General features: G+C 38.1%; 2 protein-coding genes across 3 annotated transcripts in view; one reads left to right on the top strand and one right to left on the bottom strand.

Annotated features, from left to right (window-relative positions):
- The window catches only part of pgs1 (phosphatidylglycerophosphate synthase 1), a 39,435-nt gene extending 32,946 nt beyond the window's left edge, over positions 1–6,489 (top strand). The window contains exons 9-10 of one of the 2 annotated variants that reach the window (XM_078401360.1): positions 2,070–2,213; positions 3,914–6,489. In XM_078401360.1, the coding sequence (XP_078257486.1) occupies positions 2,070–2,189 (120 nt within the window). In that variant the 3' untranslated portion in view covers positions 2,190–2,213; positions 3,914–6,489. The remainder of the gene's footprint in view (positions 1–2,069; positions 2,214–3,913) is intronic. The other variant, XM_078401361.1, reaches the window with a different exon arrangement.
- Positions 3,833–20,373, bottom strand: part of LOC144594604 (dynein axonemal heavy chain 17-like) — a 119,060-nt gene continuing 102,519 nt past the window's right edge. Inside the window, exons 60-70 of the mRNA XM_078401359.1 lie at positions 19,798–19,991; positions 16,100–16,248; positions 12,990–13,117; positions 11,901–12,128; positions 10,938–11,129; positions 9,037–9,216; positions 7,642–7,824; positions 7,166–7,348; positions 5,769–5,912; positions 4,417–4,642; positions 3,833–4,095 (exon numbers count right to left, since the gene is read on the bottom strand). Coding sequence (XP_078257485.1) covers positions 3,848–4,095; positions 4,417–4,642; positions 5,769–5,912; positions 7,166–7,348; positions 7,642–7,824; positions 9,037–9,216; positions 10,938–11,129; positions 11,901–12,128; positions 12,990–13,117; positions 16,100–16,248; positions 19,798–19,991 — 2,055 coding nt within the window. The 3' untranslated portion in view covers positions 3,833–3,847. The remainder of the gene's footprint in view (positions 4,096–4,416; positions 4,643–5,768; positions 5,913–7,165; positions 7,349–7,641; positions 7,825–9,036; positions 9,217–10,937; positions 11,130–11,900; positions 12,129–12,989; positions 13,118–16,099; positions 16,249–19,797; positions 19,992–20,373) is intronic.

Below are 20,373 nucleotides of genomic sequence, written 5' to 3'. Positions count from 1 at the left end.
TTCTGTTATTTAAAAATGGATGAATGAATTGTAATTTGACTATTGCTTAGACAGAATTGATCCAAGTTAGAAGCTGGTGTCTCATGGATATATTTATGAACATGCACGTCTTTGCTTTCCCTATTCTGACAACACCATACCTATACATGTATTTATTCACAAAATGCTGGAGTAACTCAGCAGGTCAGGCAGCATCTCAGGAGAGAAGGAATGGGTGACGTTTCAGGTCGAGACCCTTCTTCAGACTGAATACATGTATGCTATTAGGAAATAGAGGAAAACCATAAATTGGCAGCGCACCACTGGAACTGTAATTCCATTCCAAATACCTAGTGTGCCTTTGCATACCTTTCAGATGCTCATACATGTTGTGACTCACCTGCCTTCAACAAACTTTTGTAGAAAAGTAATTAATTTCTTCATTTTTTATGTACTGGGAATAACTTTTGTAAACTCCATACTCCTCACATTGGTTCATAACATTTTAACCCCAACCTATATATTTTTTAGATCAATAGAAACAACACAATTTTAATATCCAGAGGTGTGTAGGCTTTAACGTGCGTAGAGGGTGGATTCTACAGAAAGTAACGCTGGTTGGGAAGCTGGCTGCAACTCACTGATGTTTGCAATTCACACCAAGGGAGTGACCACCTTGGGAGAGGGGAAGTGGCAGTCTTGAACATATAGCTTATATTAGACCGATGCTAACATGGCTTTTTCAATAGAAGAGTATACCTAGTGTGTTTCGCAGCATTAATTGAGGGTCTGAACACTTAAAGAAACCATGCCAATAAATCTCAGTGTTTGTCCTCTTGACTTCTTGTTTGAAATGCTTTATTCAGAGTACCAGTGAGACACAAAAAAAGCTGCGGATGCACAAAAACTGAAACAAAACACAAATTGCTGCAAGTACTCAGTGGGTCAGGCTGCATCTGTGGGAAGAGAAACTGAGTCAATGAGATCTGGTCACGCCAGTTTATTCCCATGCTAACTGGTTTCTTTCCCCTATCTGAGAGATCTGCTCACCCATTCTCTGCAGCTTTACATGCTTCTTTTGACTCCTTTTCAGTTCAACAAATGGTCTCCAACCTGAGAAGTTATTTTTGTTTCTTCCCAAAGATGGGGTCTGACCTGCTGATGATTTCCAGCATTTTCTGTGTTAATTTGAGAATTAAGTCTTGAGTGTAAAAGGTCGCACAATACTGAGTTAGAAGATGGGGTGTTGTTCAAGCATGTATTGGGATTGTACATGTATGGAAGACCACAGGCACAGGTCAGAGTGGGAGTGTGATGAAGAATATGTAAGAAGGAACTGCAGATGCTAGTTTACACCGTAGGCACAAAATGTAGGAGTAACTCAGTGGGTCAGGCAGCATCTCTGGAGGAAAGGAATAGGTCACTAATTCTTTTTCTCCAGAGATCCTACCTGACCCGCTGAGTTACTCCAGCATTTTGTGTCTATGTGCGATGAAGAATATCAGACATAAAAACGATGGAGACCAAGGAACTTTTAACAGAGTTTTCACAAAGATGCCTGTGGAATGTCTTGTACTTTCTAAACCCCTTACATTAGCTTCTTCCCCCTTACCTTAGCTGACAGAGCTTTTGACCACATCTCATCCCATTACAACTTCCTTGTTCCTTGCATCAAGTTTTCATTTACTATCTTTCATGTTGTAAAGCACTGCAGACTTTGTTACATAATCACAAATAGTATGGAGAACAGATAATGAGTTAATCAAATGTTTGCTCGAAGACATGAATTTTAAGGGAGATCTTGGGTGGGATGAGTAGGGAAGGAATGACAAATTTTGAATGTGAGCGGAAAAAATGTAAAGTGTCGGTGAGCTGGGAGCTGATGAGGTTGGTAGTGATGTCCAGGCAGACTTAGTGTAGTGTAGGATAGGATAAAAATAATGGAATATTTCTTATGCTGACTTTGACTGTATAACTCAGAGCCCTCATAATCTCTCCTTTGGCTGAGAGAAAATATGTTTTAATGGACATAATTTATTGTTATATGATATGAATGCCGTGACTAAGATATTTGCATCTATATTTTCCAGGAACAGGAGCATTTGTACCGTTTATCAAGTGAAGTTTTGACTACTACATTTGACCAACCAAATAGACACGTGAAACTTTGGGTGAAACTGGTAACGCCATTAATAAAGAACTTTTTCTAGAAACTAGCAAAGGATACGGCTGTTGTAAGTTCATTACTGCTCAACTTTCACTTTGTATCTTAGTCCATAAAACTATTTCAAAAGGATGTTGGTGGACAATGGGCAATTTTTATCAATGCAGCCTGGAAAAATTATATTTTAGAGATTGATTTGTCTCCTAATATCAAAACTCATATGATGCAAGAAATAAGATTCGGAGTGAACCAATAGAAATGAGATGGGTCTCGACCCGAAACATCACCCATTCCTTCTCTCTAAATATGCTGCCTATCCCGTTGAGTTACTCCAGCATTTTGTGTCTATCTTCAGAAATCTGACCTTGGTTGTGCAAATTTCTAATCTGGTGTTTCTTTGCCTTAAACATTGCAAATGTTATGTGGTATATTTTATGTTGTTCTAAATTAGCCAAGTAATAGTATTTTATACCCATTATATTTTGGAAGAAAACTCACTTGTAAGATGGAAGTTTATTTTAGAACTGAAGTTGTTTTTAATATTCTACTCTAGATTAAGCAGTAAGAATGTAGACAATAGGTGCAGGAGTATGCCATTCGGCCCTTCGAGCCAGCACCGCCATTCACCATGATCATGGCTGATCATCCACAATCAGTACCCCGTTCCTGTCATGTAAACATGGGAGTGAGTACTCAAAAGCAATTTGTTTAATTGCACAATTACCAAGCCTGTCGGCTGAAAGGAAATAAATATTTCACGTAAAAATAGATAAATATATTTTCAGGTATTTATTTAACTTTGAGCTGTTAAGTTCATTGTTGAATGTTTCAACAAAAAGCTATGAGACAAGAAATTCTCCCTCATGAGATAAAAGTTTTATAAGCTTCCAAAATCTGTTATTCACCAGAGCGATTTATAATTATGGGAATCTTGTACGCATAGGGAGACAAGCAATCTTTAACAAAATCTATGGACCAATTATGATACCAAGTGTACTTTAGAAATATTCTTGTATGTTTTCTGTGGGGAAGCAGGCCCAATGAGAATGAGTAATATTGGTTTATTAGTTTATTATATGAATTTTAGAAGTGGAACACAATGTCTAATGATTGATAGATATGTGAGTATAAGAAAATAACTGCAGATGCTGGTAAAAATCGAAGGTATTTATTCACAAAATGCTGGAGTAACACAGCAGGTCAGGCAGCATCTCAGGAGAGAAGGAATGGGCGACGTTTCGGGTCGAGACCCTTCTTCTGTAATCTTCTGAAGAAGGGTCTCGACCCAAAACATCGCCCATTCCTCTCCTGAGATGCTGCCTGACCTGCTGAGTTACTCCAGCATTTTGTGAATAAATACCTTCGATAGATATGTGATAGATATAGATAGCGTGCCATGGTTTCTATCCTTTGTAGAATATGAAGAGAATTCTGGTCTGCATATTGAACACTTCAGAAGAAATTCTTGCAAACATATTGAATGCTAATGATATTAGGGAAAGAATAAAAAGCTAATGTTGCAACAACTATTTAAAAGACACCTAAATTGCCTCAGCTCCTCGTAAATTTCTGTTTGTGCATTAGTTCGACTGGGATAAAATCAGATTATAATTAAATTGTAATTTTCAGCAATTATCATTTATTCAAATAAAAGGTTAAAGCAGATATTTTTTTTTAAAAATCTGTCATAAACAGAATCATCATTTAAACTTGTAGTAAAACTGCAACGCCTGCAAGGATCCATTTTGCTCGTTTCTCTTTTGTTTTTAGATTAAAAGTCCAGACATACGTGGGACCTCGAGTGCGGGTTTTATACACTGGACATTCGTAAATGTTTTTTGTTTCTTGACGATCCACTGGAATGGCTTTGATAAATGCCACTGGCATTGGTGGCATAAGTTCCTTCAGTCGTGCATCAGTAAGGACTCCACCGTTCTTATCCCAACGTGCACCTTTTGACATAAAATATTATTAGTGACTTCACTGGAATATCTTTTACTGCAAACTTGTATTTTATTTACTTATTGGCAAACAGAAATAATGAAATCTGAATGAGCCCCTTCCTGATGGAACATCCAAGTAAATGTCAATTATATTTAATTTTAGCATCTCGCTAATTTGGTAAAAGCTAATAAAATCAATGAAAGCTTGTTGAATAATTTTCTTTTATATTTGTCTAAATAACATTTACTAATAGTTTAAAGTGAACAATTCAACATAATTTCCTCACCTACAGTTAGTCTTAAAAATGAGTGGTTATACAAATGCCTGACCTTCCATGTACAGCCCATGGATGAAAGATCCTTCTCTGGGAGCACTTGTCATGTCTTCCTTGTTTTTTTTTGTGACTTCCACTGCCAGGCACATTTTATCCAGTGGCCATTCATTTTTCCTAGCCATAGATTGCATTATAGCTGTGAGGAAAGACTGCGGATTGAATAAACCACCAAGCCACACTGCATTAGGTAGAGTAAAATCTGAGCTCCATGCTTCCAATTCCTGAAATAAACACAACCTAGTGAGAAAGAAGCAATAATACATTTTTCCTCAAACATTTTAAAACTAGTTTGAGAGAATGCTAGAATGTATTTATAAGACAATTCACTAAAACAATATTTGATTTAACAGTTCTAATCTTATTTCATTTTGAGTAATGCATGTTTTAGAGGCATGGTGTATGGAAACAAGTCCTTTGGCTCAGCTTGCTCATGCAAACCCAAGATAAACATCTACACTAGTATTACAATGTGACCAAAACTGAGCAAAATACTCCAAATGTTGCTACACCAGCCCCTTGTACAGCTGTAACATAAGATTTCAAATTCTATACTAAAATCCTGACTGATGAACGCCAATATGCTGAGTCTTCTTGACCACCTTATCTACCAGGAACTATGTACCTGCACTCCTAGATCCCTCTGCCCTACAATACTCCCGAGCCCTGCCATTTACTGTGAAGGTGCTGCCCTGGTTAAACTTCCCAAAATCCAACACATTAACATTTATCTGCATTAAACTCCATTAACTATTCTTCTGATCACTTGCCCAACCGATCAAGATCCTGCTGTAACCTTTGATAACCATCTTCGTCATCTACAATACCATTCATTTAAGTGTAATCTGCAAACTTACTGATCATACCTTGTACATTCTCATCCAAATCATTGATATAAAGGATGAGAAAATGAATTCCCAACTTAAAGAATTTACATTGCTGACATCGGTAGCAACGGCTACTTGAAGGGTGAGATGATGAACGCTTCATATCGAACAAACTTTGATCACTTGGGAGGAGAGAATTTTTGCCTGAAGGTTGTTTTTGGCTTCTCATAGAAATGGGCTCATCTTTCAGATGAAATGGTAACATTCCAGGAATAACCCATGGAAGTGTCAGCTCACGTTAGAGTACTGAAGCCAAAATCAGTTTCCTTATTTAATTATTCTATGATAAGAGATCTCTGCACATGATATAAAAATTAATCACGGATTAGATTCATTTTGGAAATACCTAATGGTGCTTGCTAATAAAACCTGTGATTTTAACTTTGAGAAGAGTGAAGCATTGTAGTTCCAGTGATAAATACAAAGGAAGAATAAAATATTCCGTTAAATTATTGTGTCTCACCCTAATACGAAGGAGGAGATCGATAAACCATGCAGCTAAGTTCAAAAGTGATGGATAGGCACGATTTGACCATGTTTCTGGGACTGTGTCAAAGTATAAGGCATTTGAAATATTTTCCATATCAACTGTGATCGTCAATTCACCCTGAAAAACAGTGCAAATGGAAATATTTATTTTAATAACAGGAATCCTAAATGTAAAGTTTTTTATTTAATACGTGTTTGTAATCTTTAAATTTGTAACTAATGTCAAAATGTTGTATTAAAAATAGATATCGATGGTAAACTCTGGTCTGCTGTGCATTAGACAGCAATAAGACAACATCGCTGGAACTATTGAGAATTTATCACCTACTGCACTGCCCCAACACACATTATGTTATTCAACTTCCCAAAGATGACATTCTTATTTCCCAATTCATGGCCTCCAGAATCATCTGCAGAATGAAATGATCATTATCGAGAAATTCTTATTTTCGTATCCTAGAAATATTATTTTATGAACCATCATCTATTCATGCCCATCAACACAGTACTTTGTAGAGGGTAGTTGTTATGTTATGCAAGATGGTAGAAGTTGTTGGTTTGTAGTAATTGTCAATCTTGGCCATTATTTGACTGTTATCATAGAAGCCTAGGAAACAGTTGTTTGCAAAATATTTTTTTAAATATTCACAGGTACACTGAAATTTGAATTGAAGGATAGTACTACATTTTCAATCATAATTATGAATAAATTACGTTTTGATCTATCAGGTTAATATTCCAGTACTGCATAAATAATGTGCTTCAGAGAACCTGAGTATGTTGTATGCTGGATATGTTGGTTTGGAAAAGGGCATGGTCATTAGATGGCATTGCTGATATTCCTATGCCTGCTCCAATTTATCCAAGTCTCCAAAGCTTGTAGGAGGAAGGGAATTGGTGACGCTCAGTAGATCATGAGCTTGGTGCTAGGTTTGAGGTGCTGGGTATCCGAACAATCTCTTCCTCAGAGCAAAGGCAGTGCTGGTGCAGTGGAGGCAATGGTGATTTTTTTCCATCATTGCCAACCTTCATTGAGAGTAAGGCATTGATGAAGAGCTGCAATCAAATGACTCCTTTTATGGGATTATCTTAATTTTATGGTCTTTAATTTTGTCCTCTTGAGATTACTGGAAGTATTTCTCTGTAATACTCTAATATTTCACACAGGCAGATTGTTGATCACATTTGCCTATGGAAAGCTTACTTTACATCCCACTACATATGGAAATTTCTAACTTCGCATCTGGACACAAAAAAAGGTCAGCTGGTATAAGAAAGATCAGAGCAATTGGGTGTTAGTAACCCCGACATGCACATTGAAATAGTGCAACAACGAAGAGAAAGACAATTAAACAAAAAAATGGATCAAACCTTCAGACCAAGATTTAGTTCTTTCAAAGATCGTTTCAGCTCTGTGGTCAAAATATTTGTTCTTTCACATTCCTGGAAGGCCACTACAACATAAGGCGTCCTATCTTGTGCTTTACCCATAATCTCCTGCATGTTAAAAGCTTCTGGCAGTTTTTCCAGGATTTCATCCAACGTTCCCTTAATCTGAATATCAACAGCATCAAATTAACACTATTTTAATTTTATGTTTGAGATTTGCTGAGGAAAAAAAAGCCATGCTATACAAATATAAACATAAATACTAAATATAATATAAATAAACTGCAGGGAAACTGAAGGTCAATAAGTTTCTCACCGTTAAATTGATCTTGCCACTACTGCATACAACTTTCGTCGAAACTCAGTTCTTGAAATGGTTGCACATTAATTTTAATTAATATTTTTTAAATATAGTTACCATGTTTTAAGAGTATTTGTAACAAATTCTTAAAATATACCTTTTCCTCCTTGGTTACCCCAGTGGCACTATCACCAGCTGATTCCTTAGGTTGTAACTCGAGAACTGTGCGAAACAGCTTTTCAGAGATCACTGTTAGGAATCCTATTTCTGCATTTGGGTGTAAACCGTACAAGTATGGACTCTCGGGAGGCAAAACTTCATTCACGTAGTCATGATAGCCCTAATGTGAAACAAATAGAAGTTTGTGTCTTTTATCTAAACCAATACATTAATTAGACACACAAAATGCTGGAGTAACCCAGTCTGAAGAAGGATCTGGACACGAAACGTCACCCATTCCTTCTCTCCAGAGATGCTACCTATCCCGAGTTACTCCAGCATTTTGTGTGTACGGTTTAAACCAGCATCTGCAGTTCCTTCCTATACATTAATTAACAGTCAGTTAACACATTAAAAATCTTAAATAGCTACCTGTTCACTTTCAACATTAATGGTGATTGTGTAAGGGACTGACATATCAAGAGATGGGTAGATTTTTGAAATGTCTTAAAGAAGATATGTCTTCAATTTAACATTTTAAATAAAAATCATTATTGTCAAGTTTTCCTGGACCTCGAGAAAACCGAACAGCTGGAATAATATCAGAAAGCCTTGGTACATAAGGCAAATGTCTTTACAACACTGCTTGTGGGTAAAGAGTAGCAGATGTGTCCGCCTAACATTTCCATCTTCAGATTTGCCCACAAACCTCTACAATTTCCAACAGACCTACTGCCATCCTCATATTTTCAATTCTCAGTTTTCAATCTCCAACTGACCTTGCTGTTTCTGCCCTCTCACTGCCCCCTGACGTTCCCTCAAGCTCCACCTCCAAGTCTTTCCTATCTCCTCTTCCCCAACCCTCCTGTCATCACCATAGTCCTCTCAACCACTCGGTGCTCTAAATAGCGTTGGAAAAACATCAATACAATTTTGGTTTGCATATATTGACATTGGCCAATAACAGGTGCTAATTGAGGATGTATGGCTCAATAGCATTGCCTGTTTTAGGCCAACTGGATGCATTCAACTAGAGATTTGATCAACTTAGATGGAAGGAGACAGACTGGGATCTAGGGGTGCTGACTTTCAAACTTGCACATACCTAAAAGCTATATTCACTGTCCACAAACAAGTGAAACCTGACCCCAAAAGACTGGAGAAGGTGGCTCATAACTCACTCTGGCCTCTACTGGTCTCCACTCTTCCCATTGGCAGTCTGAGTTATTTTCATGTTTATTTGGGCATAGTTAATATGATTTTATACCATGTAATAAAATTACAAAATATGCCAAAAAATCACAATGACCAGCTCCTCAGGTGACCCAAAAAAACAGAGCAACACCATTTTTTGATACTTGACAATAATTCATCTTTAAAGAAAACATCTTACCTTGTAATCAGTATTGGGTGGGATAGGAAAACCTGGTGCAATTAAAAAATCCCCATCCAGCATTTCATTTTTTATGAATTCCTCCAGATAGGTACGACATAGTTTACGATCCCAATCATCAGTGATATGGCCTCCATACATTATCTCACCAAACAGATAGCGCAAGTCATCCCAGGGAACCTAATAATTGAATAAAGTTTACCCCAGTATTAAAAAAATCCAGACGGTGATCTTCATTTTTTTTTTAACTCTTCAAGAGGTTGTGTACAAAAAGAGAGTATTACTCAGGTTTATTTCTACTGTTGATCAATACTGTAATGAATGGAATTTATTGTGAATTTTCACAATCATGTAGTCTTTGTTACCATATAGAAATTATAACAAAGAGTTGTAAATTACTCATTAAAGTTTTAATTAATTGACAATAGAGCATCTAATTTCTCATGATTTATCTTATTCCCAATAATTCCAGTAAAACACCTGTACTCATTATAAAGCACTGAGTTACCAGTCGTTTTGTTCTTTTACTTTTGTAATACAGGTTTAACTCTTATCCAGATTAACAGTATTGATGGTGAAATGTCGATAATGAGAATGGGCTTTTTGTTCAGTTTCAATGTCATTCGAATGAGCAAGAAACTCAGTCATCGTGGCAATCTCCTTTGCGGTTACATTGAGGAGGAATATTCTGATAATTAAATTTGACTTCCATCCAGTTTTCATTTTGGAAACATTTGTGACAGGGTGTGGTGAAGAGAAAAGCCTTTTGTTGAGAGGCTTCAAATGACCAACAGAGAAAGTCTTTACATGTGGGAGCAATCTGTTTTGACTGCTCCAACCCTGCCACAATTAGATAGATGTTAGATGTGTTATATGCTGCATCTTCTCTACTTTAATTCCTCATGTGTGACATGACACAGGACCCAGGCCAGTGGACTGCTGCCGATTTACAGAATAGATATTCCAACAGCAGGAATCCTTCTTAAAATATACTGCGTTAATCAAAAATTTGGTCATGGGCTCAGAATATGCAGTTATCGGCAACCTTACACAACATTTTGTTCTTATCAGTATTGCAACGTTGCTCAGCATCAGCTCAATCATTCACAGAATGCAAACTGTATATCAACAGGGCCTTCAATGATACAAAGGGGATATCATGGGAATGGGGAATGGGCCAGAATATCCACAAAGAAACTGAACTTACTTCTTTCAACTAAGCCATTTTCCCTTCATAGCCTGGTGTCAAAGTCAGCACACATCTGAATAGTCATGGTATTGAAATTTAGCAATAAACAACTATCTTAGAAAAATTAAGAAAATTAAGAAACTAAATCACTTAAAAACTTCTATATCAATCAGTATTTTCCTTGTAGTTGTTACTCCGCCAAAATCAATGGTTTAACTGCACCCTTAGCATATCCATGCAAATCTCCCACCATTAATGATGGAACATTGTTACAGCTTCTCACTTCTGTGCTGGACAATATAAGAATCTTTTTCACAGTTACATTTGGAAATATAAGCAGTTGCATGGGAAAATATATATATATTTGTAATAGATGGAGTGCAACAAATGTTCACCGATTGATTCCTGGGATGAGTGTTGACCTTTAATGACAGATTAAGCAATCTGGGTATACAGTAAACTCCGTTTGAGTCAAAAGTCTCAAAAACAGCGCCCATGTCAAAATACCAGGTTTGTATCAAAACCTTAGGATGTTGTATTGAATTCCACTATTTGTACTTAATGACCAAAAGCCTATTACCATGATTAAAAATGATCTCATTCATTGATCAGAGAATTTTTCCATGACATAAAATGAAATTAATTTGTACTTGAAACAAGAAATAAATCCTACAAAACTATTCATATGTAAGCTACTCTTCGTGAACTGTACCTTTGGATTAGCTTCCAAGTAGTTTAACAGTACATAAACAGAAATTGTAAGATCTCCGTTGTTAAAAGGGTAGGATCTATTCCAACCTTGTGCTCCAAATTTACGCCTCTCAGCAACCACAGCATGAAAGTAACAGAGTGCAAAAAGGATGCATTTAAATTCAGATTCTTTGGAACACATCTCCAAGGTGTCCTACATTAACATGGAGAAAATAATTATCAATCTGGGCATAAACAAAATAATAAAGAACAAAATTAATGTCATGAATTCATGAGAATATTAATTGTCAATATCAATGAATTATGATTGTAGCATGTTTAAAGATTGTAGCAAAATGCAAAACAGTTACAGATTGTACAGCTATATTAATTTAGTTAATATAGGCCCTTTTGTACTTCATGAGCTTATCCAAAACATGCAGCTTAGGCCAACAGGTTACCTTATAAAGAATTGGTGAGGTAAAGGGAATTAGCTGTTCCTTTGATCTACCTTAACTTTCTGGATTGTATTTATAGTTGGTAATAGAAAAGATCATAAGAATGATTTCATTGTTTGACATTGACATAAACTGCCTCAAGACTCCTTAAGACTGCAGTGATTAAGGTGATTAAAACCTGCTTCAGGCTATTTTGAAACAGGCAAGTTATTTACCAGCCTTAATAACAGCATGCATGTACCTGAATAACTAGTAAAAATAATGAAAATAGTTATTAGATACAATTTAAACACTTAACATTTAAGAAAAGGTCGAATATATACGTTTAACCATGTTACTTCAAATACATTGTAGTGTTGTACATTACCATTTTTATAGACATTTTATTTCTAGAAATACATTTTCAAATATTGTCATAATGTATCTAAGATGATAGAAGTGCGAAAGAAAACTAATGCTTGCAATAAAAAAGCCACTCAATAATTAGGACACAGTTAGATTCAAAGACATTCCCTTTTTGTTCATACCTGAGTAAACAAATCCAAAGCTTTGTGCAGATTGGCATACATGCCAGTTGGGGGTTCATTTGTGATTTTAATGGAATTCTCCAGTAATCCCTGGGGAATATTATGTGATTCAGGAGTTCCAGCTGGCTCAGCCGTCATATAAACACGATAATCTGCATGACTGCCAATGCTGTATTGTTCCACTTTCTTATCCAGTATACTCAGCCATTTGGTCACTAAATGAATATTCTATAAGAGATTTTTTATAAATATACCATCAATTATGCATAATATTATTGTACAAATTAAATGTATAAGGAACTATTCAAGAAATACATTATTGGAGTACTTTATTCACCACAACTTGGGCAAGTAACACTGACTTTATATTTTCTAATACTTTGGCAATCATGGTGCCACTGAAATTATTTTCATAAGACCAGTGTGCAAGGTAATAAGGCATGGGACTCATCAATTGTGGCTTCACATAATTAAAAGGATGAAAAGCAAAGCTGGCCCACAGAGAAATCCTAGGAGAGGTGGGGGTTGCGGCTAGAATAGGTAGTGGAATATTGGCAGGGAGGTGAACAGATGGCATCAGAACTCAGTCAGCAGCGGCCTTTCACCACAGTGATATGAATACTGACTTCTCTAACTTCAAGTAACCATTGCTTTCCCTCTCTCTCCATCCCTCCTCCTTCCTAGTTCTCTGAAAAGTCTGACTGACCCCAATTAAATGTTATATCTGTAAACTCTGTTGTCACCTTCTTTTAGCTAACAATGATCTATTCTACATTTTCCATGAGCAGCATCCCCTTTGATATCTTGTTTTCACATCTTACTGTCTCCCTCTCCCGACTCTCAGTCTGAAGAAGGGTCTCGCCCTGAAAAGTCTCCATTCCTTCTATCCAGAGATGCTGCCTGTCCCGCTGAGCCTTTTATATCTATCTTCGGTGTCAACTAGCATCTGCAGTTCTTTCCTCTACAGGGGCTTGCATTCAGCTGCTTTGGGTTCCACATCAAGAAAAAAGTCTCTATTTGTTATGGGTATTTAGCGATAATTATTTTACATCAGGGTATAACATTTAAACATTTTATATATGTCAATACCTGAAGAATAACCCAATGTCCATTTTCAGCTGCCACATCCAAAGCCTGTTCTGCTACTATCTCTTGACCTTGTCCCAAGGATACATTATGAAATTTGCCATTGTCAATGGTAAAGCCTAATTTCTTGCCTATGTAAAGACAAAAGTAACAAAATAAATTAAACTACATCAACTGTGAAGGACACATCATATACAATAGTTTAATATTGCATTTTAAAATTGAAAATTTAAGGAGGATGAATACACATCTTACCAAATTAGTTTCATACCAAAAATATTATAAAAACCTCCACAGCCCCATTTGGAATATTGTGAGCAATTTTTGGCATCATATCTGAGGAAGGATCTGCTGGCTCTGGAGAGGGTCCAGAGGAGGTTTACAAGAATGATCCCAGGAATGAGTAGGTTAACCTATGATGAGCGTTTGTCGGCACTGGGCCTGTACTCATAGAAAAATAAGGGGGGACCTCATTGAAACACACAGAATAGTGAAAGGCTTGGATAGAGTGGATGTGAAGAGGATGTATCCACTAGATTTAAAGGGCATTCTTTTTGGAAGGAGATGAGGAGAAATTGATTTAGTCAGAGGGTGGTGAATCTGTGGAATTCTTTGCCACAGAAAGGCTGTGGAGGTCAAGTCAGTGGATATTTTTAAGGCAGAGATAGATTGGTTCTTGATCAGTACAGGTGTACAGATTCTGGATTAGTACAGTACTTGATTATGGGGAGAAGGCAGGAAAATATGGTTAGGAGGGAGAGATAGATCAGCCATGATTGAATGGCGGAGTAGACTTGATGGGCCAAATGGCCTAATTCTACTCCTATCACATGACTTATAACAATATTATTTAAGAATTAGATCGAAAAGTATCATGAAATATTTGATGTTGGTTGCTGGCAAAATGATGGCAATGAACTTTCTTCCTTCAGGTCTAGCACAGATATTTCCAAGACCCAGCAGAGTCCTTTGAAACAGATGTTAGAAAATTCTAACATTGCTTCTTTTGAGGATATAACTTCCAGGGAGGAATCTCATGAATATAGCATATTGGATTTCCAAAAGATATGATACGACATAAAGTTTTGTATATAAAATGAGAGCACATGGGATCCTGGGTAAAGAATTAGCATGGATAGAGGGGCGGTTGAGAACAAAATGCTGGAGAAAAAATGTTTCAAATGGGTCATTCTGAGGCTGGTAGATAGTGGGATACTGCAGCAATCATTACTTTCCAGTTAGCTGTTCAGAATTTCTATTCATGACTGATGAAAAGCCAGAGTGTAATATATCCAATTTTGCTAGCGATCCAAAGCTGAGCTAAAATAAGCTGTGAGGAGACAGGAAATTGCATAGGAGTTTAGGTAGCTTGGCAAATGAGTGGGAAAGAATGTTGGAAATATGAGGTTATGCATTTTAGTAGAAAGAATAGAAAATAATTACTAAACAAAGGGAAACCAGTAAGTACAGAGGAATCTTGATATGCTGAATTTAAAAGATCAAGGTAAGCATGCAAGAACAGCAGATATTTAGGAAGGCAAACAGTACGTTAACATTAATTTTCTGGAGATTTGAGTGGAGAAATAATGACACCTCACTGGGATTTGCAGAGTTTTAGTGATTGCTCAGGTGAAATTCCATATGCAATATTGATCTCTTTATTTAAACTTGCTATATTTGTCTTAGTCAGAGCTGCCAATATTCATCGGATTGATTCACGTAATGAGGGGGTTGTACTATTGAGTAAAGCTGAATTACTCTTACTAACTTCATAAGAATCAGAGGTTATCTGGAGCATCACATGATTCTAACCAAACCATGAATGATGCTGACTCTTCCTTTCACCTTGAAATCTAGAACCAGGAAGCAAAGTCTCAGGATTAAGAGCAGGCAATAGAACTGTGTAGGAAGGAACTGCAGATGCTGGTTTAAACCAAAGATAGACACAAAATCCTGGAGTAACTCAGTGGGACAAGCAACATCTCTGGAGAGAAGGAATGGATGACGTTTCTCGACCCGGAACGTCACCCATTCCCTCTCTCCATTAATGCTGCCTGTCCTGTTGAGTTGCTCCAGCATTTTGTATTTATCTTAGGCCTTAAAACTGAGCAGAAGAGTATAGGAGATTATAAATCATTAGAATTCCCAACCACAGAAGGCTATGAATGTCATTGTCGAGTATATTCAAGGCTGAGATCAGACGACATGACACTAGATGAAAATCTGGTTATTCAAGTCAAGTCAAGTCAATTTTATTTGTATCGCACATTTAAAAACAACCCACGTTGACCAAAGTGCTGTACATCTGATTAGGTACTAAGGGGAAAAAAATGAAACATACAGTAGCACGCAAACAGTTCACAGCGCCTCCTCAATGAGCCTCAAACGCTAGGGTCTTATTGAATGATTGAGTAGTCTTGAGTGGGAGTTAATCCTGCTTATGTTTTTGAAATTTTGATATTTTCCTTATGGGCTCAAAAGTAATAGGATTGCAAATAGAAATTAATTACATCAAGACACAGATAATAAATATTTCCCCAATTATGGCAAGGCAGCTGTTCACATGATCAACATTTAAATTGTTAACTAAATTTGCACCATTTCCAATGATGCACAGCCAAAATGGTTTGAAATTGGTTGGCAGAATTTAAACAAGTCTTAGACATAGGCATAGACATAGAAAATAGGTGCAGGAGGAGGCCATTCAGCCCTTCGAGCCAGCACCGCCATTCATTGTGATCATGGCTGATCGTCCCCAATCAATGACCCATGGCTGCCTTCTCCCCATATCCCTTGATTCTACTAGCCCCTAGAGCTCTAACTCTCTCTTAAATCCATCCAGTGATTTGGCTTCTACTGCCCTCTGTGGCAGAGAATTCAACAAATTCACAACTCTCTGGGTGAAAACGTTTTTTTGTACCTCAGTTTTAAATGGCCTCCCCTTTATTCTAAGACTGTGGCCCCTGGTTCTGGACTCGCCCAACATTGGGAACATTCAGAATTTAAATTGGATGATATAGTGATTGAGTATTGAGGTGCTAAATTAACATCCAAACTGAGTCCTGGGTCTTTCCACAAACACATTAATTAATTGCCCTATCTAGACCACGTACCTAGTGCCTCCACATCCTTCAACGGATCAACTCCTGGTGAGAGAATGAAGAATATCGGAGTGGAAGGACTACTTTCTTCATATGATTTTGTAAACTCCATGCTCCGACCCTCCACATACCTAGCTCCAAACTTCTCCTCCACATAGCAACTGGAAATATGAAAATACATTTAAGATGTGATTATGCCTTTGAAATTGTCGAAATATAAATTTTGTTTAATAAGGCTATCAAAGAAAATGAAGCAAAGCAAAGATAATACAGATACCAATCATCCATAATCTAACTGGATTATGGCACCGCCTAATGGTGTTGAATATCTACTGCTATGTAATTGTTCCGATATTGATTTATTCTAACATTCAAGACAATGGTAAGACAGTTAAAAATATTAATAATTTGAAATAACACTGAACATCAAATTGATTTAAAATGGTCAATTGAACGTTTAAAAGTATCTCTCAGAGAGAATATCAATGGATAAGGTTTAAATTGGCTATTAGAAACCATTTCATGATCTCCCACATAATAAACAGTTAAGTAAATAGACAATAGACAATAGACAATAGACAATAGGTGCAGGAGTAGGCCATTCGGCCCTTCGAGCCAGCTCCGCCATTCAATGTGATCATGGCTGATCATTCTCAATCAATACCCCATTCCTGCTTTCTCCCCATACCCCCTGACTCCGCTATCCTTAAGAGCTCTATCTAGCTCTCTCTTGAATGTATTCAGAGAATTGGCCTCCACTGCCCTCTGAGGCAGAGAATTCCACAGATTCACAACTCTCTGACTAAAAGGTTTTCCTCATCTCTGTTCTAAATTGCCTACCCCTTATTCTTAAACTGTGGCCCCTGGTTCTGGACTCCCCCAACATTGGGAACATGTTTCCTGCCTCTAACATGTCCAACCCCTTAATAATCTTATACGTTTCGATAAGATCCCCTCTCATCCTTCTAAATTCCAGTGTATACAAACCTAGTCGCTCCAGTCTTTCAACATATGACAGTCCCGTCATTCCGGGAATTAACCTAGTAAACCTACGCTGCACGCCCTCAATAGCAAGAATATCCTTCCTCAAATTTGGAGACCAAAACTGCACACAGTATTCCAGGTGCGGTCTCACTAGGGCCCTGTACAACTGCAGAAGGACCTCTTTGCTCCTATACTCAACTCCTCTTGTTATGAAGGCCAACATTCCATTGGCTTTCTTCACTGCCTGCTGTACCTGCATGCTTCCTTTCAGTGACTGATGCACTAAGACACCCAGATCACGTTGTACGTCCCCTTTTCCTAACTTGACACCATTCAATAATCTGCCTTCCTATTCTTACCACCAAAGTGGATAACCTCACACTTATCCACATTAAACTGCATTTGCCATGCATCCGCCCACTCACACAACCTGTCCAAGTCACCCTGCAACCTCATAGCATCTTCCTCACAGTTCACACTGCCACCTAGCTTTGTATCATCGGCAAATTTGCGAATGGTACTTTTAATCCCTTCATCCAAGTCATTGATGTATATTGTAAATAGCTGCGGTCCCAACACCGAGCCTTGCGGTACCCCACTAGTCACTGCCTGCCATTCTGAAAGGGACCCATTTATTCCCACTCTGCTTTCTGTCTGTCAACCAACTTTCTATCCATGTCATTACCCTACCTCCAATACCATGTGCTCTAATTTTGCCCACCAATCTCCTATGTGGGACCTTGTCGAAGGCTTTCTGAAAGTCGAGGTACACCACATCCACCGGCTCTCCCCTGTCAATTTTCCTAGTTACATCCTCAAAAAATTCCAGATTAGTCAAGCACGATTTCCCCTTCGTAAATCCATGCTGACTCGGAACGATCCTGTTACTGCGATCCAAATGCTCCGCAATTTCGTCTTTTATAATTGACTCCAGCATCTTCCCCAAAGTAAAGCATCTTCCTCAAAGTAAAGGATAAGGAAGTGAAAGCAAATTGTTAGGTGAGAGGATTGATTTGATGACAGGTGACTAAGAGTAGGGATGTCTTGAATTGGAAGAAAGCAAGTGGTGGAATTGCTTTAGGAACCATTTTACTTCAAATTATTTTTAATGATTCAGATAATGCACGTGACTAAGGTGTTGATCAGATATGAAGCAATTATAGTTTCCTTGGTCTACTTTTCCACAGTCAATCACACATTAGGTCCACATTAGGGGCCACTGTTTAAGAATAAGGGGTAGGCCATTTAGAACGGCGATGTGGAAAAACTTTTTCAGTCAGAGAGTTGTAAATCTGTGGAAATCACTGCCTCGGAAGGCAGTGGAGGCCAATTCTCTGAATGCATTCAAGAGAGAGCTAGATAGAGCTATTAAGGATAGCGGAGTCAGGGGGTATGGGGAGAAGGCAGGAACGGGGTACTGATTGAGAATGATCAGCCATGATCACATTAAATGGTGGTGCTGGCTCAAAGGGCCGAATAGCCTACTCCTGTACGTATTGTCTATTGAAGTCTCACCACCAGATTTCCCACCAAGGCCTTTTTTTTACCATAGAACAATAAAAATTGTTCTCTGCTAAGGATTCTATTAATTTTGATAGTATGGGAGCTGCTACCCATTAAATTCCCCATTGTTTTGCACAACATTATATGAACTTAGCATATAAATAAGGCATGGTTCTCAACAATTGTGCCAACTTACAGATGCTCTCAGAAACCTTCCCTATTCTGATGAGACGGAGTACAGGAAGGAGGTTGATAACCTCGTGTTCTGGTGTCGAGACAACAACCTTTCTCTCAGCATCAGCAAGACAAAGGAGATAATGATCGACTTCAGGATGCAAAGCGGTATACATACCCCAGTTTGCACTGATGTTGCCGAAGTAGAGATGGTTGAAAACTTCAAATTCCTCGGAGTCAATATCACCAACAACTTCTCCTTGACCACCCATATTGAAGCAATGGCCAAGAAGGCACACCAAAGCCTCTAATTCCTTAGAAGTCTTAGGAGGTTTGGCATGTCCCCTACAACTCTCACCAACTTCTACAGATGCACCGTAGAAAGCATTTTATCAGGATGCATCACAGCTTGGGAGCAGCTCCATCCAGGACCGTAAGAAATTGCAGCGAATTGTGGTCCTCCCTTCTATTGACTCCATTTATACCTCACGCTGCCTCGGCAAGGCCAGCAGCATAATCGAGGATGAGTCGCAGCCTGGCCACTCCCTCTTCTCCCCTCTCCCATCAGGCAAAAGGTATAAAAGTGTGATTCTATACCTTTTCAGGGACAGTTTCTTCCCAGCTTCAGGGACAGTTTCCTTCCCAGCTGGCAACTGAATCATCCTACCACAACCAGAGAGGAGTGGTGAACTACTATCTACTTTGATGTCCCTCGGACTATCCTTGACCGAACTTTGCTGGCTTTACCTTTCACTAAACGTTATTCCCTTTTCATGTATCTATACACTGTAAATGGATTGATTGTAATCATGTATTGTCTTTCTGCTGACTGGGTAGCATGGAACAAAAAGCTTTTCACTGTACCGAGGTACACGTGACAATAAACTAAACTGATTTCTGAAACTGACTGATTTTTGAGAGTAATAATTGAGAGCATAGTCTTCCATACTCTGACAATAAATGTTTTTACAATATCGCCCTCTGTATTTCCTTTATTGGCATGATTATTTGTTTTCTAGCTTGTGTAATTATACATATGTAGACAGTACCTCACAGCGTATGTCATTCTGTCAGGTCTCATGCATCGCATCATGCACAGTTTCTCCATTGCCCCTTTATTTTTCCATTCCTGTGGCAATTTCTCCTTCTCTGGAGCTTCTGACTCCACAATTTTCTTCCAGCGGTTGGCTGAACCTTCTATATCACTGTCCAGATTCTTAAACTGTGCCATTTCTGCCAATACCTTGAAAGTAAAATTTGTAGAACCATATAGATGAAGAACACATATTCATGAGATATACAAATAGAACTTAGTTCTGTCAACAGCAGCATGCATTAATATGCTTTCCCTTCCTCTTGTGTTCAAATTTCTTTAGGAAGGGGCTGGATATCTATAATACTAAAACTCTCGGAAACAGGCCCTTCGGCCCACCGAGTCCGCGCCGCCCAGCGATCCCCACACATTAACACTGTCCTACACACACTAGGACAATTTTTACATTTACCCAGTCAATTAACCTACAAACCTGTACGTCTTTGGAGTGTGGGAGGAAACCGAAGATCTCGGAGAAAACCCACGCAGATCACAGGGAGAACTTACAAACTCCGTACAGACGGCGCCCGTA

Source organism: Rhinoraja longicauda, chromosome 6 (genome assembly GCF_053455715.1).
Source record: "Rhinoraja longicauda isolate Sanriku21f chromosome 6, sRhiLon1.1, whole genome shotgun sequence".
Classification (NCBI taxonomy): domain Eukaryota; kingdom Metazoa; phylum Chordata; class Chondrichthyes; order Rajiformes; family Arhynchobatidae; genus Rhinoraja; species Rhinoraja longicauda.
This window is presented reverse-complemented; position numbering and strand designations above follow the sequence as displayed.